General features: G+C 51.2%; 1 protein-coding gene and 1 long non-coding RNA gene across 2 annotated transcripts in view; one reads left to right on the top strand and one right to left on the bottom strand.

The window, feature by feature from the left end:
- LOC114610577 overlaps positions 1-10,848 on the bottom strand; it is a 14,126-nt gene extending 3,278 nt beyond the window's left edge. Inside the window, exons 1-2 of the long non-coding RNA XR_003709702.1 lie at positions 10,627-10,848; positions 431-585 (exon numbers count right to left, since the gene is read on the bottom strand). This is a non-coding gene — a long non-coding RNA (uncharacterized LOC114610577). The remainder of the gene's footprint in view (positions 1-430; positions 586-10,626) is intronic.
- Positions 10,420-15,311, top strand: Dlx4 (distal-less homeobox 4). Its single transcript, XM_028755190.1, has 3 exons — positions 10,420-10,705; positions 14,078-14,265; positions 14,585-15,311. The coding sequence occupies exons 1-3, from the start codon at positions 10,420-10,422 to the stop codon at positions 14,825-14,827; spliced, it is 717 nt and encodes a 238-aa protein (XP_028611023.1). The 3' UTR covers positions 14,828-15,311.
- Positions 15,312-19,358: the final 4,047 nt, after the last annotated feature.

Below are 19,358 nucleotides of genomic sequence, written 5' to 3' on the forward strand. Positions count from 1 at the left end.
GAGAGAGAGAGAGAGAGAGAGAGAGAGAGAGAGAGAGAGAGAGAGAGTGTTTCTGAGTAAGATCTGCCCATCTCCAACCTCTAACACTGGGGTTAGTGACATAACTAGCTTTTCCATAGGTGCTGGGGATTTGAACTCATGTCCTCTTGTTTTCACAGCAATCACTCTCAACCACTGAGTCATCCCCAGTCCCCAACCCCCAGCCTTGAACCTTTGATCCTCCTGCCTCAGTCTCCTGAGTGACAGGCATGTGCTACCACACCCAGAATACAAAAACCTTTCTTAAAGTAGGTTGAGTCTGGCACCAGGCAGGCTGAGTGTGAGCTGAGGAGGGAGTTCTGATCAGTGAGCCCTGGACTTCATGCAGTTACCCGGTAACTTACTGAATCCTCACAGTCCTCTGAGGCTGGGTTTGCTCTTGTGTCACTACCCAGATGAAGAAACTGAGACACAAGTGAAGTTTTACTCATCTAAGTCACTGCAGGGTGGAGGCAGGATTAGAATTCAGACTGACTGGGTCTCCAAGCTGGTATGCTCCACCTGGCTGCACTGGGGGAAAGGCCAGGATCCAAGCTGACAACCTAGCTAAGAAACAGCAGGAGGGGAAGAAGGTAGCAGGGAACTTTGGCAGAAGCCTGTCTCCTAATGTGACCCTGTGGCCTCAATGGGACCCTTGTCACTGGGATTTCTGATGAAAGTGACAGAACATACCCCACACACCCACATACACAAACACATACTTTCATTTATTTATTTAGTTCGTGTTCACAGGTCATTTAGCACGTGTCAACCCTGTGCCAGTGTACCACAGTCACACCTTGCAGGACTCCATCCATGTTTTGATGGAGCAAACCCCACCAAGAGCATGTGACAGGGAGGAAGTTCTAGGGAAAGCCCAGAGAGCTGCACAGTCCTGCAGAAGGAGACCCTGAGGGAAGCAAGAAGCTAAAGGATAGGTCTGTAATCCCAGCACTCGGGAGACTGAGACAGGAAGGCCATGATCTGAGGCCAGCCTGGGCTACATAGTGAAACCCTGTCTCGAAACAACCAGAGCTTAAGGTCAGTGTGTGGCCTTCCATTCAGGTGAAGGTCACCAGCAGACGAAGGTAAGTAAACAGAAGGAAAAGACAAATGTACAAGTTAGGGTGTATGAGGAGGGAGGGCCATGATCCAGGCAGGTACCTCAAGGGAGATCTGAGGAGTTCCAGTTCTTGGCCCAAGTCCCTTGTTTGTAAGGTACTTCACTGTGCTGTATGTTTTATTTATTTTTTAACATTTATTTATTTTATGTATATATCTGCATGTATCTGTGTGCCAGAAGAGGGTATCAGAGCCCAATACTGATGGTTGTAAGCCACCAGGTGGTTGCTGGGAATTGAACTCAGGACCTCTGGAAGTGTTCTTAACTGCTGCTCTTAACATCTCTCCAGCTCCATGTAGTGTGTTTTAAATTCAGTAATTTTCCCCACAATTTTAGCATATGCACACCCCCACAGGTGCACACAGCGCGTGACTGACTTACTGAGTGGAATCTGTAAACTCTGTACTTAGTAGGTTCATAAAAAGAGCACACTCCCTGGCATGTTGGCAGTATAATTCCAGTATTGGGGAAACAGAAACAGGAGGGACTGAGGGTTCCAGGCTGGCCTGGACTATGCAGTGGGACCTTGTATCTAGAAACAGAGAGGAGATGAAGGGAGAGAAGGAGAGAGAAATCGAGCAAGCTAGGGCCTCAGTGGGATGCATGGTTCAACCCAAAGGGTATGGCCTCTTTTCCAAGACAAGAACTTACTTTCTGGAGTGCACAGGGACCATAAGGAAGGAAGGTTTTTCTCAGGTTCATTGGCAGAGTATCTGCCTAACTTGCTCAAGGCCCTGGGCTCCATCCCCCAGCATAACACAAATAAATAAATAAATGAAAAAAAATTAAATATACAAAAGAAACACACCACTTCTTTTCCATGATTGTCTGGGAAAATTTGAGCCCTAGACTCCAGAATTTGCTCCCCTCCCCCCTTCTCTCAGCCCAGCACAAACCACAGAATAGAGCCAAGAACTCTGAGTCAGAAGGCCCTGCCTGCTCTGGAAAGCCAGTTCTGTGAACACAAGTCAGGTTTTCCCTGACAAGACATTTCAACACGGGCCTCTGTGTCTCTGTCTGTAAAATGGAGCTAGTAAACCAGGTACTTCACAAGTTGTTACAAAGCCCCAGTGTGTGTCAAAGGCTTTTAGGAAATACTGTGTACAACTACACACATTTTAATGTTTATTTTATTTCTTTTTAAGGTGTGGGACACAAGTCCATGAAGGTCAGAGAACAAATTGAAGGATCTGGTTCTCTTCTTCCACCACATAGGGCCTGAGCCATGTTGCTGGCCCACATTGCATACCTTTTTAACCCAGACAGGCATCTGTCTCCCACCTCTGACCACTTGAATTTGGAGGAAGCATTCAGAACAACTCCGTACTCTGACTTAGAATGTCTCCCCAGCCCTGGCTTCCAGTTTTCCAGCTCGGAACTTCAGGCCTGAGCTTCAGAGAGATTCCAGGAGCAAGTTTACCAAGTTAGAGGAAGCCAGGCAGGGGAGATGGCATTCCAGGCCGCGTGTCAGCAAGTGAGTCAGGGCTGGGATGGCCCTTTCTGGGTCCCTGGAGGTGGGGGAGGGCTTGCCTCTCTGGCTCTGGGCCTAGGCAGGGTTGCTCATTTGCATATATCTGCATATGTAAGTTTCACCTGCTTCCATTGGCAGGGCTGGGAAAGACACCTGTACAGAAAGCACAGCAGGCTCCAACTCTATGTGGCTGGCTGCCTAAGGGAGCGGCAACCCAGGATCTCGGTCCACGCTTCAGGGACCGATAAAATGTTTTTAAACCTCTGAATTGTACACTGGCTCTTTCCCTGGGCTCCCCTGTGTGCCCGGACCAGAAACTTCAGTCTTTTTCCTACCCTTCCCTGTCCCATTCACCAAGCCCACTTGGGGGTTGTCTTTGAGTCACCTTTCTCTTGCTCCCTTTCTTTCTGCTGCCTCTGCCATCACATCCTTGGGGGAGTCCCAAGGCAACCCAGGGAAGCCCCTTTACTTCCACCCAGGTCCCACTTCCCATCACTCAAGGTCACAGCACACTGCCTCCTTAGCTTCCATCCCTCCTACCTTTCCGCCAGATGAACAAAGGCCCTGCGCGTGTCTTTTCCATGCCTTGGTTTCTTCACCTGTGAAACAAGAGTAAGAACAGGACTCCCTTACCTGGACTGTGTAGCACACAAGTTCCAATAGTGACTAGTCATCATTATTATTATTTCTTTTCTCACTGCCTTCATAGCAGACATTGCTCTCCAGGAGTCTCCTCCTCTCTCTCAGGCCTTTCTCTGCTCTTGCCGCACAGTCCCCTGGCAGTTATGGTAGCCAGCTAGCCAGGGATTCTGATCGCTTTAAGAAAGGGTATTTGGGCCGGGAGGTGGTGGCCCACGCCTTTAATCTCAGCACTTGGGAGGCAGAGGCAGGCGGATTTCTGAGTTCGAGGCCAGCCTGGTCTACAGAGTGAGTTCCAGGACAGCAAGGACTACACAGAGAAACCCTGTCTCGAAAAAAACAAAAAACAAAAAAAGAAAAGGTATTTGGCCCTTTTGTGCCTCAGTGTTCTCATCTGTAAAAGGGAGGATAATGTACATATCTGTATTGTATATGGACTCTACCTTATACAGAAATATTGTAATCATTAGATAAAGAGAGGCATTTAAGTCCTTAGCACAGGGCTTGGCACACAGACGACATATGGTATAATCATTCCTGTTATTCATAACAGAGGACTCAAGTCCCCAGAGTACCTACCTCTTCTAAATCTAAGGCCCTGGGACAGGTTTCTCCAGTCCCTTAGTACTGTCTCCAGATACCAGGTCTTCACCTGGATCCTCCAGTGGCCCCAGACATCCAGGGGAGAAGGAAGGACCTGGCCCGCCAGCCCTTTTGTGTGAAAAGCAGCAGAGGCACCATTGGGTTGAATGATAGTTGGGAATATAGGCTCAGCTCCCTGTCAAGGCACTTGGGGTGCAGAGAGCTAATGGACAGTTGCTGCAGCCCCTCCCCCACCACACACACACACACACACACAGAGAGAGAGAGAGAGAGAGAGAGAGAACGAGCAGTCCAGCCCGGTTGGCCTAAGCAGTTGCAAACGTTAATAGCCCATTTCACTTTCCCAAGGAGGCCAGTGACCCTTGACACATCCCCCACCCCTGACCACAGCCGGCTCTGCCTGCTCTCTTCCCTCTCAGTACCTCCTCCAGCCCCTTTCCGCAGCAGTTGAAGAACTCCAGGCTGGGTGATCTTCTTCCGGTTGGAACTGAAGAGGGTGGTCTATGATGCAGTGTAGAGGGGCCCTGGAGTGGATGCAGAAGATACGGTTCTTCCAGCCAACACATCCCTCCTCCTGGCTAGCCTTCCCCCTTACAGCAGCGTGGGGCTGGCTTGAAGGAGAGGGAGGGGGTTACTCTGAACTGCCTTTAATCTTCCCTTTGTTGCCCCCTCCCCCTGCCCTCTGTAAACAGAGAGAAAGCCACCAGGAATTGATTTTGTTTGTTGCTGGGCAGGTTATAGTATTGTTTTGCAGACATGATTCTTTGTCTCATTTTGGGATTTTGCGCAGCTCCCTGGGCCATTCAAAGTCTGTTCCTTAAAACAGTATTTCCCCATCCTCCTGGACCCAGAGCTACAGACTTTGAAGTCCAAATTGTGATCCTGGGATGGCCAATAGCCTACCCTCCTTTTAAATCATGAAGGAAAAAAAAAAAGCACAGAGCGACAAGGAAACTGACCTCCACTGTCCGAGTGAAACCAACAACCCACACCCGTATAAAGACCCTTCGCCTACCGGGAAGGCAGAGTGAGCCCTGCGTTGGGTGTTTAAATGGTGCGTGTGGAGTGTGTATGCAAAGTATGAGAGTGAATCACCTATAAGCGTGTGCCGTTCCTCAGAGCAGATTTGTGGGTTCTGCTCTGTGTGGTGGGTGCCCCTGCACACACACTGGCTTTCTCTTATCCGTTGCCCGTTACAGGCATTTTTCTAACTCCAGGCTCCCTTCCAGTCTTCACCTCGCTGGCTAGCGAGGAAGACCAGAGCGCCAAGTCTGAATTTCTGTGTGGTACAGGGATTTGAGGAAGGTTACAGACCAAGCCAAGCCGCCTTCGTTCCGGACCGGGCAAATTCGTTGCAGGCGGGTTGGCCTCCCGCAAGCTTGCAAAGTTTGGAAGGCTTCTGGTGTATGCTCCCTGAGGTTATTCTCTACCCGTTCGGCTCCCTATGGGGGTCCTCGACCTTAACTGGTGGGCGATATGGGACACTCTGCCAAGAAACCCTGCGTCACCCAGCTAGGTCTGGCCTCAGTCCCGGCGCTCCGCGAAGCTCAGCACGGAGTGGCTTCCTCCCCAAGCCTAGCGCCACCGAAACACTTTTCTTCCAACACTCCCTGATTTTGAGTAACTGTTTTCTTTTGGAGACGGTGTCCTGGTCAAAGAATTATTCAGAATTAAGCTCTCAGCATTGGCGTCTTTCGTGTACTTCTGTATTTAAAATGTCCGGGTCAATCTCAGGTAGACCTCTTGGATGTTAAACAAAGAAAACGGAGACTGTTAGGGTGGGGTCGCCGCTAAGATCTTGTGGGAGCCCCACGCCAAGTGGTGCCTGGACAGGGTAGCGCTGACCCCAAGACTTCTCCTCTCCTGATCCACGGACACCATCCTTAGGATTATTTGGAAAGCAACAAGCAGAAAGAGCTCTCCTCCCGGTGGGAAGTAGAAATGAGCTCAAGGGAAAGCCCCGGGACCAGCAGGCGCCTTCAGCTCCCACTCCAGCACCCAGGGCTCACCAAATGCTGCATCAGAAAGAGCAAAGGAGACCTGGCGGTTCCGAATCTCACGCAAAATGGATTGAGGGGCGCTGGCTTCCCCAGACGGCTCCTTTTCCAGGCCTTGGGAATACGGGGCTCTATCGTAGAGAAGAGGCAGATTGGAGGGAGGTTGCTGCAAGATTGAATTTAGTTTCCCCAAACCTACGGCCCCTCCTAATAGAACTTTAAAGTCTGCTGAGAGCAGATGAACACAAAACCAAGATTTTTTATTTTTAACAGTGACCATAGAGGAGGAGAAAAGGGGCGTGTGTAATTCCAAAATGACCACCAAGCCCGCAGAAATCTGGTGGGGAGTGAGAATCTCTATTTCTCCGAGAGCCGATCGGTTCGAGTGAGGCGTGGACCTGTAGTTTCAGAAGTCCACGCCTGACTCGGGCAGCACTAGCCACCCTTACGCTGTACTGAGCTCTTCAATTGTGCCGCGGGAAGCTCTTGGTTGTGAACAGCCAGGAAAACTCCGCTGTTTCAGATGGGGATTCTGCTACAGGAGGAGCAGATAGCAGCCTTAAGCAGGGAATATATCCTATATAAGTCCACAAATTAGCAAAACCCAAATGTGAGCGGAGCGCGATAACGCAAACCTTTAATTCCAGAAACTTGAAAGACAGAAGCAGCCAGATCTCTGAGATCTCTGTGGGTTCCAAGATAGCCTGGTCTACACAGTGAGTTCCAGGATAGCCAGAGCTACATAGTGGTACCCCGGCTACAAGTCTAGCAAAACAAACCACACAAGCGCCATACTGGTGAGTACTAAGTATCATTGGGTCAGGTTGCCCCGACTTCCCAGCTTCCCTGCGACTCACACCTCTGCTAATAGTAATTATAGAAATGGGTTACTTTGTCCCCCTCCTTCCCTCTCTCCCCTCCCTCCTTCTGTCTTCCTCTCCCTCCCTTCCTTCCTCTCCTCCTTTTCTCCTTCTTTGTTTTCTGTTTTTGGATTCTGGATTCTTAGTTTTCTGTTGTTGGATCCTTGCAAACCACCATACAGCAAACAACAGAAGGTTGGAACCTCCTCAGTCCAGGTCCCTCCTTGCCCTGAGCATTCTAGTAGGAACTAGCTGATCTAGCCAGCTACACGGAGGCTGTGCTAGGATGGGAACCCAGGACTTCCCTTTCTCTCCAGTAGCACCAAGCACTGCCCTCCCTAGCTCACAGGGCATTATTTCTACTTTTCTTCAGGTTGAGAGGATGATTCTGTTTTAGGGATGGGTGCCTAGGATGATGACTAGGTGTACCAGCAAGTGCTTGGGTTCCTCATACCTCATGCTGAAGATGCAGTGAGGCTGGTGATGTTGGAGGGAGACAAATAGTAACTACCTTTCTTAACAGGGTTCTTGGGAGGATGCACAGAACTTATGAATTCCATGGGGTCGCTGGATCAGTACAGGTCCAACTTTCCTTCAGGATGCTCCTAAAAAGCTTAGAGGAGGTTATTTACTAAGGACCTTGCTTTGGAGGTGATCCAGTGACCAGCTAGCCTATCAGAACACTCACCTCTGCCCTTCCTCTAGCACAGAAAGGATTCTGATTGCCTGCCCCTGGAGGTGTCTCCCATCATCCTTTCCACTCCAGCTATAAAGTACCCCCTTAGGAAACCTGTCCTCACAGCCAGCCCCACCTCAAAGGACATCCTCTTCCTTTGAATCTTACAGCTAGAGAAAGATCCCTGGAAACACCACAGCAGCCTCCTTTCTGAAGAACAGAACAGCCAGGCGGTGGTGGTGCATGCGTTTCATCCCAGCACCTGGGAGGCAGAGACAGGTGGATCTCCGAGTTCAGTGCGAGGCCAGCCTGGTCTAGTTCCAGGATAGCCGGGGGCTAAACAGAGAGAGATCCTGTCTTAAAAGACCAAAAGAACAGAACAGTGCTAGAGAGAGAAAGGCTTGGAAGGCAATGTCTTCAGATGCTCATAGCCCTGGCTTTAAGGAGGGAAGCATGCTGAGACCTGGGAAAAGGTCTCACATGAAAATAACATTCACCTACCAAGCAAACTCCTACACCTTCCCCAGCCAACCAGACAGAGGGTCTCCTACAGAGCCCCCTCATCAGAGCTCCGGGATTACAGGGTAGAGACCTCTATGGCAGTGGTGAGCAGGCATTTTCCTGGAGAAACTAATTTCTGTGCAATTGGGTGTGTGTGTGTGTGTTATTTTTCTCCTGTCCATGAGTTTCAACAGCCCCAATAAAGTTCCTAAAGTTTTCTCTTTTTGTTTATTTATTTATTTTTATTTCATGTGTATGGGTGTTCTGTCTGGGCACTATTTACATGCCTGGTGATCAGAGAGGCCAGAAGAGGTCTTCAGATCTCCTGGAACTGGAATTACACATGGTTGTGAACTTCCATGTGGTTGCTGGGAATTGAACTGGGTCTTCTGGAAGAAGCAGCCAGTGTTCTTAACTGGTGAGCCATCTCTCCAGCCCCCCAGACTTTGTCTATTTTAGAAGGCCTACATCTGCCCCAAGCCTAGTGCCTTCATCTACTCTTCCAGTCTTGCCTTTTCCTCTAATAGCTGTCTGTCCTCTTTCATCTACCCAACACCCCACGATTGTCACCTTCACTCTGAGCCCTGATCTCTATGTGTGTGTCTGTGTGTGCAAGCATGAAGATGGCATGTGTAACAGAGGGATCGAGTGTGTGGGGTTTTCTAGGGAATCTGTGAGAACTTGTCGGGTACAGAGTAGAGCTGGGCAGTGGTGGTGTTTGCCTTTGCCTTTAATCCCAGCACTCCCGAGGCAGAGACAGGTGGATCTCTGAGTTCCAGGCCAGTCTGGTCTACAGAATGAGTTCAGGACAGCCAGGGCTACACAGAGAAATCCTGCCTTAGAAAACCAAACCAAGAGAGCTTTCATTATGTAATAATGAAAGCTCAAGTCTCTTTCATTATGTAAAGCAGCTTAGATGTGTGGGGAAAGGTATCCCCCATAGGGTAGGACATGAGCATATATGCTCATACGTTTAGATAGCCTTATTTTTGAGAAGGAACATTAGTAATTTGACTTGTCATTCATGGGTATATGTGCCAGGTACGGTGCGTTTTAAATAAAAAAATATTACATTTATTTGTTTTTGTGTTGTGTGTGTGTGGGGGGGGGGTCCATGCCTAACAGAGGCCACATGTGGAGCTCTTGGGAGTTTGTTCTTTCCTCCTCAGGTTTGGTGGCAAGACTCTTTGTCCACTGAGCCATCTCATCAGCCTTAATCCTGTGCTTCCCTTCAAAGAGTTGCCCATGGCTGGGTATGTAGCTATATGTATATACACCACACCTTCAAGTCTGAGTTTGCAGGTCCATGAATGAGCCGCCTTTCGTAGAGGGATATTGGTATACGGCAATATATGTTGGATGAAGTTTCTGTGTATTTTTGCGCATGTGGCAACAGATGCTTGCACGAATATGGATACATGTTGCTTAATGAACATGATACATGTCCTCCTGTCCTGCTTCGAGGCAGGTCCTGAACACAGCCTGGAAGTACAGAGGAGCTAGCCATATTTTCTGTGCCCTCCCAGGAACCATCAAACTAGACTCATCCCCACTCCTAGATTTTGCCCCAGTTCCTGCCAGGCTACATTTTGCACAGAGTGCCAGGAAAGGCGGGGCTCAGTACAGGCGAGTCCCAGACAGCAGATTCCCTCCAACAGTCTCAAGGGCCTGCAGGAGCTGTGGTGTCGCAACTAAACTGGGGCCCCTGCCGGAAGTGGAAGCTTGCATTGGGGGTGGTGAGGCGCAGTCGCGGCGGTCGCGGCGTGCCAGGCTCTGGGCGCTCGGCGGGGGCGTGCGCGCCACGCGCGTGCGGGGCAGGCTGGGCGCCAGGTGGCACCCTCCAGGCCCCAGCGTCTGTTTACCAACAAACTGTCATCGCTCTGCAGCTACGCATTCCGACGCGCTGAATAACCGGCCGGCGCTGGCGATCTGCTTTCCACTCCCTCGCAGAGCCCTGGCAGCGTGGGGCCATGCAGACCCGCGCGACACGCAGAGCGCGAACACAGGTTCTGAGTCCCCAAAGCGAAGCGTCTCTAGTTACCGCGCAGTTCCCCTCGTCCCTTAGCCATCCCAATTCCTAGCACCTTGAAAATCATTACCGAGACTTCCTGACTCTACGATCCCCCAGGAACTCGGAGTAGACGCAGGGATGTAGGGTCGGGAGCTCGCACCCCTCCTGTTTCCCTGTGCACGCTAACGCGGGAGAGGGGGTAGGGGAAGGGGGGGCGGGCCCAGCTTTGAGCCTCCCTGAGGTCACCGTGCAGTAGCCAATCCAGGGTGTCTAAGTGGGCGGGGGACCCTTGGGGTCCCGGGAACCGAATCCAGAGGAAAAGATGGAGGAGGGGTAAAAACCACGGAGCACCCCAAAACCCCTTTCCCGGGTGCGAGCTCTCTTCTCGAAGAGGCTCAGAGAGACACTTTTCCTGGGATCTGTATGAGGGTGGCTTGCTGGAGACTTTGAAAGGAGCTGGCAGAGAGAGTAGACGGCGTGCAGGCCATGACCTAGGCCCTGTGGTCCGGCATCTGCCGCAATGACCTCTTTACCCTGTGCTCTTCCTGGCCACGGTGCCTCCAGCGTTGTCTTCCCGGACCTCGCCCCCGCCCCGTCCGTGGTGGCTGCTTACACGCTCGGACTATCCCCCGAAACCGCAGCTTCCCCCGATTTGTCCTACTCCCAGTCCTATGGCCACCTCCTGTCCTATTCCTACCCTGGGCCAGCAACCCCAGGAGACTCTTACCTGCCCAGCCAGCAACAATCGGTGGCACCGTCTCAGTCTTTTCACCGGCCAACTGAACACCCGCAGGAACTCGAAGGGGGTAAGGGTGACCTCGGCGGCTCTTTTCACCTCTGGGGTCTGGGTTGTCTTTGCATAAATTTCGCGCTCTTCTGCTTGCACGCAGCTAGAGGGATTCAAGCGTTTCTCTCTCGGATACCCTGGAATCTGCGTTAGGGGGAGGGCGAAGGATGGGGGAGGAGCGGAGGCAAGTTGATCTAGGTCTTCTTTTTAAATCAGACCTGGTTTCGATTTGCCGTTTTTTTGTAAAGCCAGGCGGGAGGGCTCCCCACCCGGTCTCCTGGAGCAGTAGAGTTGTGTATGTACCTGTGTAACGGAGAACTGTCATAATCCAGATGGAGGGGTGGAGACCTAACCCCTTCCCCGCGATTCTCCTCATCCTTCACTCCGTTCCCGACATCATCCCTCTTGAGTTCTGGTCTCAGAGACCAGTAATAAAACAAACACCACTAAACAGAAATCAATTCCCAGTCGGAGGTAGGTAGACAACTAGGCGGGGTTCCTTCTCTTTTCCTGGGCCCCACCCCCTTTTTCCTAGAGGTGCCTAACCCTGTTTGCTAACTGGACCCTGCAGAATCTGGGTGTAGGACCCCACCAACTGTTGCTCAAAGAATAGACTTACAGGCTAGTCTTACCAGTCTCAAGATCTTTCCCTGGCCTCCTCTGCCTCGCGCCTATGCCATTCTTACCGTCCCTCTTCACCCTTAACATTGGGGTACATTAGACCCAGTTCCTGTTGCCTGCAGCAAATAGGAGCTCCAGAGAAAATGCTCAGTGAAGACAAAGGAACAGCTGGTCTTCCTAGCCCTGACCTATGCACAGCCCAAACGACAGCCCCTGGCTGGCAGTATGAGGATGCTATCTATCCACAGACCCACTGACTCCCGGAACATCGCAATGGTCCAGTTGTTCTTGGCATAATCCTCAAAGATGCATGTCTGCTATGTAACTTCACGTAGTCAGTTCCAAACCAAGACATTTCTTTCCTTTTCCCTTGTCATTCTGGTGTAAATATATGACACATACAAACACCCAGGACCAAGGACACACTAGAATAGGGGCTCAAATTCCTTGTTCTATGGTTGGAGAAACTGAGACAGAAAGATTCAGGACACAACTTCTTTTCCAGGCTCCCGGCCCTGGTCAAGTTCACTTTCCTCAATGAATGGAGCCAGGAAAGGGGACTTCAGGGAACTTCTCAGGACCCCAGAAAGTTAAAAGCCTTCTGGGGCAGAGTGGGGGGTGGGGCTGCTGGGTTGCTGGGTCTTGTTGGAGGAGGGACAGTCGGGGATGGCAGAGTTTTACATACAAATCAACAAAGGAACCTCTTAGGCTCTTCTCTTTAGATATGCTAATATACACTGGGGAAGTAAAAGCAAGGGAGATCCTCAGTTTGAGGACAACCTGGGCAATCTGCTCTGCCTCCTGTGTGTGCATATGAGGACAGTGTGCATTTTGGGACTGAGGCAGAAGAACTTATTGGGAGACCTATCTGGCAATAATGTGAAGTTGTCTTCCATGTGCCTGCCCTTGCTTGGTCCAAGAACAATGGACTGGAGAATTCTTTCTATTTTATGTACTTTACCCGGATCCAACGAAAAATAAAATAAAACAGACGCTGTGTTCACAAGCAGATACTTTTTAAAAAAATATACCGTAGCATTTCGCTATTGAAATTGTGTGGGCCGCCCATTCTTGAAAGAATAATTGGAGTATGAGAGAGGGCTTGGGGTGTCCTAAACCCATACTACGTGTGTACCTCCATCCCAGGGAGGCATTTGGCTCGGAAAGAGCCTAGCAACACCCCGTTGAGGCTGCGGGTGCGGCTGCCGCGCCTCCACGGACGCCCTGGGGACCCGTTATCGAGGCTGGGGTAAATCCAGTTGTGACTTGCCAAAACTAGTGTGGAAAAGGCAGCTGTTCCGGAAGGCACCTGGAAGGTGGTCTGCTCTACGAGTTCAGCAGTCCAGGCTGTCTTCCTTCGCTTTCTGCTCGTTATTACCCGAACTGCGCAGTCCAGGCAGCCAAGAAAGCATGAGTGGTCGCTTGGCTGCCAGCCCCAGGCGAGCAGTAGGGGTCAAAGTAGGAAAGACAAGATGGGCGCGGGCGGAGCGGAAACCGAATGGTTTTTCTGGGAATTGGCTGAGGTTGGGATCCAAGAAACAGGATTTGAGGACCACAGCCCCCAAGGCCACCGGTGAGGGATGTGGGGGAAGTGAAGGCAGTGGTGACTGCGGGGGCCCACAGCCCGAGACTCTAACATGTGTTGGGTAAACCCAACTAGGAATGGATGGGGGAGCGAGTGGAAGGACAGAAGCTGTGACCGCTGCCAGGATACAGAGACATCTTACACACACACCCCTCTATTCTGGGGTCCTCATTGTAGACCCGCACGAAATGAGGCAACTGTCACCCCAACATTTTGTCAACCTGGGCAGGCATTTTGCCTCTTTACCTTCCTACTTCTCATCCTTTTGGACAGTCTCAGTATCCCATAAAATGGTTCAGGTTGGGGCCCCGGGTTCAGGAATGGAAACCAAAGGCCTCAATCTTGACCCCAACCTGAAAGCCTTTTCCTAGAGAATCAGGTTGGTATTGGGAGTTGGGGGTCTATGGGGAGTACCAGATCTTATGCCACAGCCTCACAGCGTTGACATAATATAACAACCTTTATTGCTGGCAGATCGCAAAGCTTTTTGGACCTACCACGAGGGAAGTGCTCTGTACTTGTGGCCCACAGGAACACAAGGCTACCACACATCGATCTGGCTTCTAGATCCCTGAAAAGCCTCCCCTGAGCTAGCCAGCCCTTGGGGAAGAAAAGGATGGACCTTTTTCCTGCAGGGTACACAAGGACTCACGTTTCCTGGCTTGATATTAGCACTTAAGGCTGACTTTTACAGGCCCCCTTCAGAAGCAAGAGATTGCCACTCACCATACCTCTGAGCTTTGAGTATTGTAGGTTTCTTGAACCTTGGATGCACTGCTCTGATCATCTCCAGACCTTAGCTCAGCTCTCCATGAAGTCTCTTGCCCTGTTCTAGTCTGAGCAGGCCCACCAACCAACCAACCAACTCCCCTGCCCCCTCACTGCAGGAGCCTGGGCACCCTTACTTGGCCCCTTGGTGGGTTCTGTTCTTAGGTCCCATACTGGTAGCTTCAACAGGACAAGAATTCAAGAACTGCAGTTTGTATCAACAGTCACTGGTGTTGAAATGGCAGGGATAGGTAAGGCTCCCTCCATTGCGCACACACCGAGGCTCTCGGGTGGATGGTGAAGGCTGCGTTGTTTTTGCCGATTGCCCATGGGGTGAGATGCAATGAGCTTATTAAAAATGCCTGACTTACCCAGTCCCTTCGCATGCTTACAGCTCAGTGTTCTTCTGCCTCCTAGAATCAGAGAAGCTGTCACTGTCTCTCGAGCCCTCCCAGCAGTCCCTGACCAGGAAGCTGCGCAAGCCTAGAACCATCTACTCCAGCCTGCAGCTGCAACACCTGAACCAGCGTTTCCAGCATACCCAGTACCTGGCCCTGCCTGAGAGAGCTCAGCTGGCAGCGCAGCTGGGACTCACCCAAACCCAGGTATGGCCAGTCCTGTCCCTGCCCAGGGCAAAGCTTCCTAGTCCTCACTTCCTGAGAACCCACAAAGGAATCCCATGATTTTGCTGACACAGCTCTTGATAAGGAATGCCCACAGCTGGTTCGAAGTATGAGTTTGGGGTACATATTAGGGGGGAATGGGGCTCAAGAAGAGGAGTGTACCCAGAGACTGAGACTAAGGGAGTCCGGAATTAGAGGGCTGGAACCAAGGTCCCCAGGACTCACCCTCTGTGACCAGGCCCCTTTCCCTTTCCACACCTTTTCATAGACACTCCTAATCTGTTCTCTTTTCCTCTCAAAGGTAAAGATCTGGTTTCAGAACAAACGCTCCAAATACAAGAAGCTCCTGAAACAGAGCTCTGAGGAGCCGGAAGAGGACTTCTCTGGGAGACCCCCCTCCCTGTCTCCTCACTCTTCAACTCTCCCATTCATCTGGGATCTACCCAAGGCAGGCACCCTGCCTACCAGTGGCTATGACAGCAGCTTTGGTGCCTGGTATCAGCATCACTCCCCAGATGTGCTGGTGCTGCCTCAGATGATGTGAGTCTGGAGGGAGGCTGGTCAGGCTTCAGCTCTCTTGTCAAGCCCAGGACCTGCGCACCTGCTCTCCTTCTGGGAGGAGAGGAAACCAACTCCAGATGGATTTGCTCAGAAGACAAGAAGCTAAAGGAGAAAAAGGGAAAGAATGGAGTGGAAGCCTGGCTCTCCAAGCCAGGGAGCTAATCAGCGGCTTTAGACAGCCACAGTCTTGCCACTCCCCCTCCTTTCAGATGACTGCAGCCCCAGCACAGGCCTAGGGTCCAAACCAGGAAGAAAACAAATATTATTTCTGGCCAGACAGTCCTTCCATAAACAAAACCAGAAGTGGACACAGAGTCTCTGTTGTTGGCCACTGCAAAGTCTCCAAGTTTCATTTTCTAATTATTGGTGGTGGCCCAGTGGTAGAGTAAGTGATTAACATGTATGAAGCCCTAGCACCAAAACAAAACCATGGAGTGTCGGCCCGTGGGCAGCTCATACGTCTCTCTTTGAAATGGCTCTCTACCGCCATGTCCACCCATTTCTAGTTGATAGTCGTGGGCTTAATCGTCCATGTAATTCAACAGATCTGCATTGAGAGCCTCGGCCCATGACTCTCCGTCCTTAACACCTAACAAGTCCACTTGCGTGTATTGTCGGAAGCCCAGAAGGAGAAATGGGACAAACAGATTCTCTGGATCAGTGCAGGCATAGCTGCAAATGTGGGGTAGCCTTGGCACCTCAGCTCCGATGTTGCCTCTATCCAAAAAACTGCTCCGATGCACTGTGACTCTGTCCAGCATTCCCAGGGACTTGTCATCTCTCAAATCATAAGCTTCAGAGAGTAAAATGTATACAAAAAAGCAGAGTCCTGAGTGTTCAGCATATTTGTCTTCTGTATTCATCCTGGTTGGAGCTGGCGTTCAGCTTGTCTTCTCTCTCATCTGATATATCCTCCCTTTCACCAGAAGTCATAGATGCTACTTTTTTGTTTGTTTGTGTGTTTGTTTGTTTTTGTTTTTTGTTTTTGTTTTTTGAGACAGGGTTTCTCTGTGTAGCCCTGGCTCTCCTGGAACTCACTCTGTAAACCAGGCTGGCCTCGAACTCAGAAATCCACCTGCCTCTGCCTCCCAAGTGCTGGGATTAAAGGCTTGCACCACCACTGCCTGGCTGACACTACTTTTTAAATTCATGATTTTTTAAATTTTATTTTATATGCATTAGTGTTTTGCACACATGTATGTCTGTGTGAGGGTATTGGAACCCCTGAAACTGGAGTTACAGACAGTTGTGAGCTGCCATGTGGGTGCTGGGAATTGAACTTGGATCCTCTAAGAAGAGTACCCAGTGCTCTTAACCACTGAGCCATCTCTCTAGCCCAACACTAGATTCTTGTTGTGCCTCTGCCACCAGGTAGCTCTGTGGTTCTAGCTCTGGATCATCCTGAAAGTCCCTATGGCTTCACATGAAATGGGAAGATGCTCATGCACAGAGCAGCTCAGTCAGAATGGTCTTCCCCAGCAGACACCTCCTGGGGCCAGTTAAAGAGGGAGCTGGGCACTTCACAGCCACAGTGTTTCACATTCAATCCAGATTGTCCTTGGGAGAGGACTAAGTTAGGTCAGTCCTCCTGGAAGAAGTGATCTGCTGGAGGTGGAATGGCTTTAGCCTACAGAAAGGGGTGGGGGAGGAAGAATACTAGAAAGAACTGGAATTCTCCATCTAACACACATCTGTGGATCTCCTGCTGGGCAGCTCCTAGGGAGAGAAGCATGGCCAGGACAGGTGCTTCAGGCTAACACGTGGCTGAACGGAGGACTGGAGGCAGTGTGACAAGAAGCAAAGGAAAAGCAGGACAGAGGCCGTTTGGGCACTGTCCAGAGGCTATAAGTCCAGTGTGGGCTGGGTGAGAAGACTGGTCAGCTCCCAGAGCATCAGGACCACAGCCCCGCGATTCATCCTGTGCCACAGCTCCTACCTTACTTACAGCATGGGGGTGGGCGGAGGACAGGGTCAGCCCAGAGTGCCCCTGGGGGCTGGGGAGGGGCCTCCAGTTCCAGGCAAAAGGCTTCAAAGGCTAGCTTCCTCTCACTGCCTGAACCTGTTCCCAATCACATCAAACTGAGGGCACCAGTCCTTGGCTGAAAAGCCCAGTAGGGCACTTCCAGCCAACCCTGAGCTAGAAAGAAATTTGGTTTGGGGTCATAGGGAGGACAGAGGGATATTGCATTCAGTGGAAGGATCTCACCTCGGATGACTGTACACATTTCTTCTTTGTCCCACTACTGGGTCCGTGGTCACACCCAGTCCCCCAGAGACTCAGGGAAGATCGCCTCTTGGGCAGCAAATAGCAGGTCATAGGGCAGAGTGGAGTGAGCCCCCCGCTGTACCCACTGTAGAGACCCCCATCTCCTTCTCCCTTTCACCCCGCCTTGGACCCTGGTTCCATTGCTCTAGGGGTGGATGGCCCCAGATAGCTCCTCTAGGTTTTCTTTGAGGCCAAGGGCCCTGGGGGTGCTGTTCCCTGCCATGCAGGCTACACACTCCTCTTTCCACAGAGCAAGATAAGATCTACCGCCCCATCTCGGAAAGCCTCCAAAGGCAGATTAATTGGACAGCCCAACACGAGTCGCATCGTTAAAACAACAGCCTGGGTTGTAAAGTTAAATAGCAGAAGCATAATTGTTCTCCCAGTCAGCGACCAGCTGAGCCTGCGGCACCCCTTCCCTTACCCCCGTGCGCCCTTTCCAGGGAAAATGAGACTCTTCTCCACTTGGGACCTAGTCCAGTTGCCTCGAACTTCTAGGTGGTGATGGTCCTGGAGGAATCCCAACAAGAAAGGTGCCTCGTCTCCATCTCTCTAGCTGCCATGGTAGAACCTGTAGTTCCCCTTCCCAGGATGAAGCTCCATTGGGAACACTGTATCAACAAAGCAAAGGGAAGATGGAAGGTAGACTTTGGTCTCCAAAGTTGTCCCAGGAGTGAACACTTGCTTTCTTTGTGTTAGCCTTGGCTGTACTGGAATTCACTCTGTAGACTGGGGTAGCCTTGAACTCAGAGACCTGCCTGTCTTTGCCTCCCAAGCACTAGGATTAAAGGCCTGTGCTACTGCCACCACAGCGGCTGCCTCCAGGCTTGCAGAGTTTCTTAACCTCTCTGTGCTTTCTTTCTTATTCCCTCAGACAGGAACAATAATAGGATTTGCCTTGCCATATAGTTGTGTTGATGAATTGATAAAATGCCTGTAACAGCCTTGACATAGTGCCTGGAACACAGTAAGCACTTTATAAATGACATTCACATCTGCTGCGGTGGCAATAGGAGGGGACAGCCTCCTTCCAGGGTGAGTTCCTCTCACCTAAGCAGATAAACCTGCCTCCCCAGGATAGGGAGGAAGGATGGGGCTGGAGCTAGACCCCAGCACATCCGGGGCAACATTGTTAGAGGGCAGGACTCGGGCAAGGTCCTCTACTCAAAGTGGGCAGTGGCTTTGCCCATGAAACATCATCTGAGGCTACAGAACAGGAGCAGTGTGTCCAGGGCACACGCTGTCATGTCCATGGTCTCAGTCACAGGAAAGCGGCCTCCTTCTGGGTAGCCCACCCCCCACCGCTCCCCTGTACTATTTTAAGGCATGTCCCCCACTCTCTCCCCCAGACCAAATGAGATTCAATTAATTCAATTAAAGCAATTTGGAAGCAGCTCCTGAAGGCTTTGGATGTGAGATAATTACCAGTAATTTGCTTCTGTGAAGAGGAAAAGGTTACACGGGGTCTAGCGTAGGGAAGGAGGCAGCCCTCTCCTCACCAAATGCACCCAGATCTAGAAGGATTCCACACAGCAATCTTAGCTGCCCTCCCATTGGCCAAATTGTTTGCAGGTGGGAAGAAGGAGCATGTGGCTGGTGGGAGGGGGTGGGAAGACCCTGGGATGATGGGCTGCCCCTCCTCCATCCCCAAATCTACTGTGCCTGTGTGAGGTGGGGGTGGGGCTCACTCCTCCCTCCCACCAGGACACTCCAGGACTTCGTAGCTCTGGCAGCTGATTACTCACCCAGTCCCAGCCTCACTCGGGCTCGGATGCCTGGGCTTGCCTCTGGGATTGGATCCAGAGGCGCTGGAATGTGATCCAGGTAGCTGAGGCCCGTGTAGACGGAGCTTTGGAGATCAAGGACCTTCCTAGAATTTATAGGGGATATGGGTCAGTGGGGCAGGATCTACTGGAGGTGGACAGTGACCACCTGTTCCCAAGTCTCTTGAGATGCCCTCTGTGTCCCCCCTCCCCCAATCTCCCCGACCCCCACACACTCCAGCACTTACTGGTTCTGACAGGAGTTGAATCAAAATCCCTTCCATTGTCTTGGTGGAAATCTGCTGTTTGGCTGGCCCCAGGGCCATTGAAGCTTCTTCCTTCCCAAAAGCATATTATAGGTAGGTTCCACTGTCCCCACCTCAGTTTACCTCAGATAGCCCTTTCCTCGACAGGCCTCAGGTAGCCTAGAAGCTGAGGAGGATAGGGCTGAGTGGGAAGAGGGGACCTCTTTCCTTGGGATGATG

The sequence above is a fragment of the Grammomys surdaster genome, unplaced genomic scaffold (assembly GCF_004785775.1).
Source record: "Grammomys surdaster isolate TR1022 unplaced genomic scaffold, NIH_TR_1.0 126048, whole genome shotgun sequence".
NCBI lineage: Eukaryota > Metazoa > Chordata > Mammalia > Rodentia > Muridae > Grammomys > Grammomys surdaster.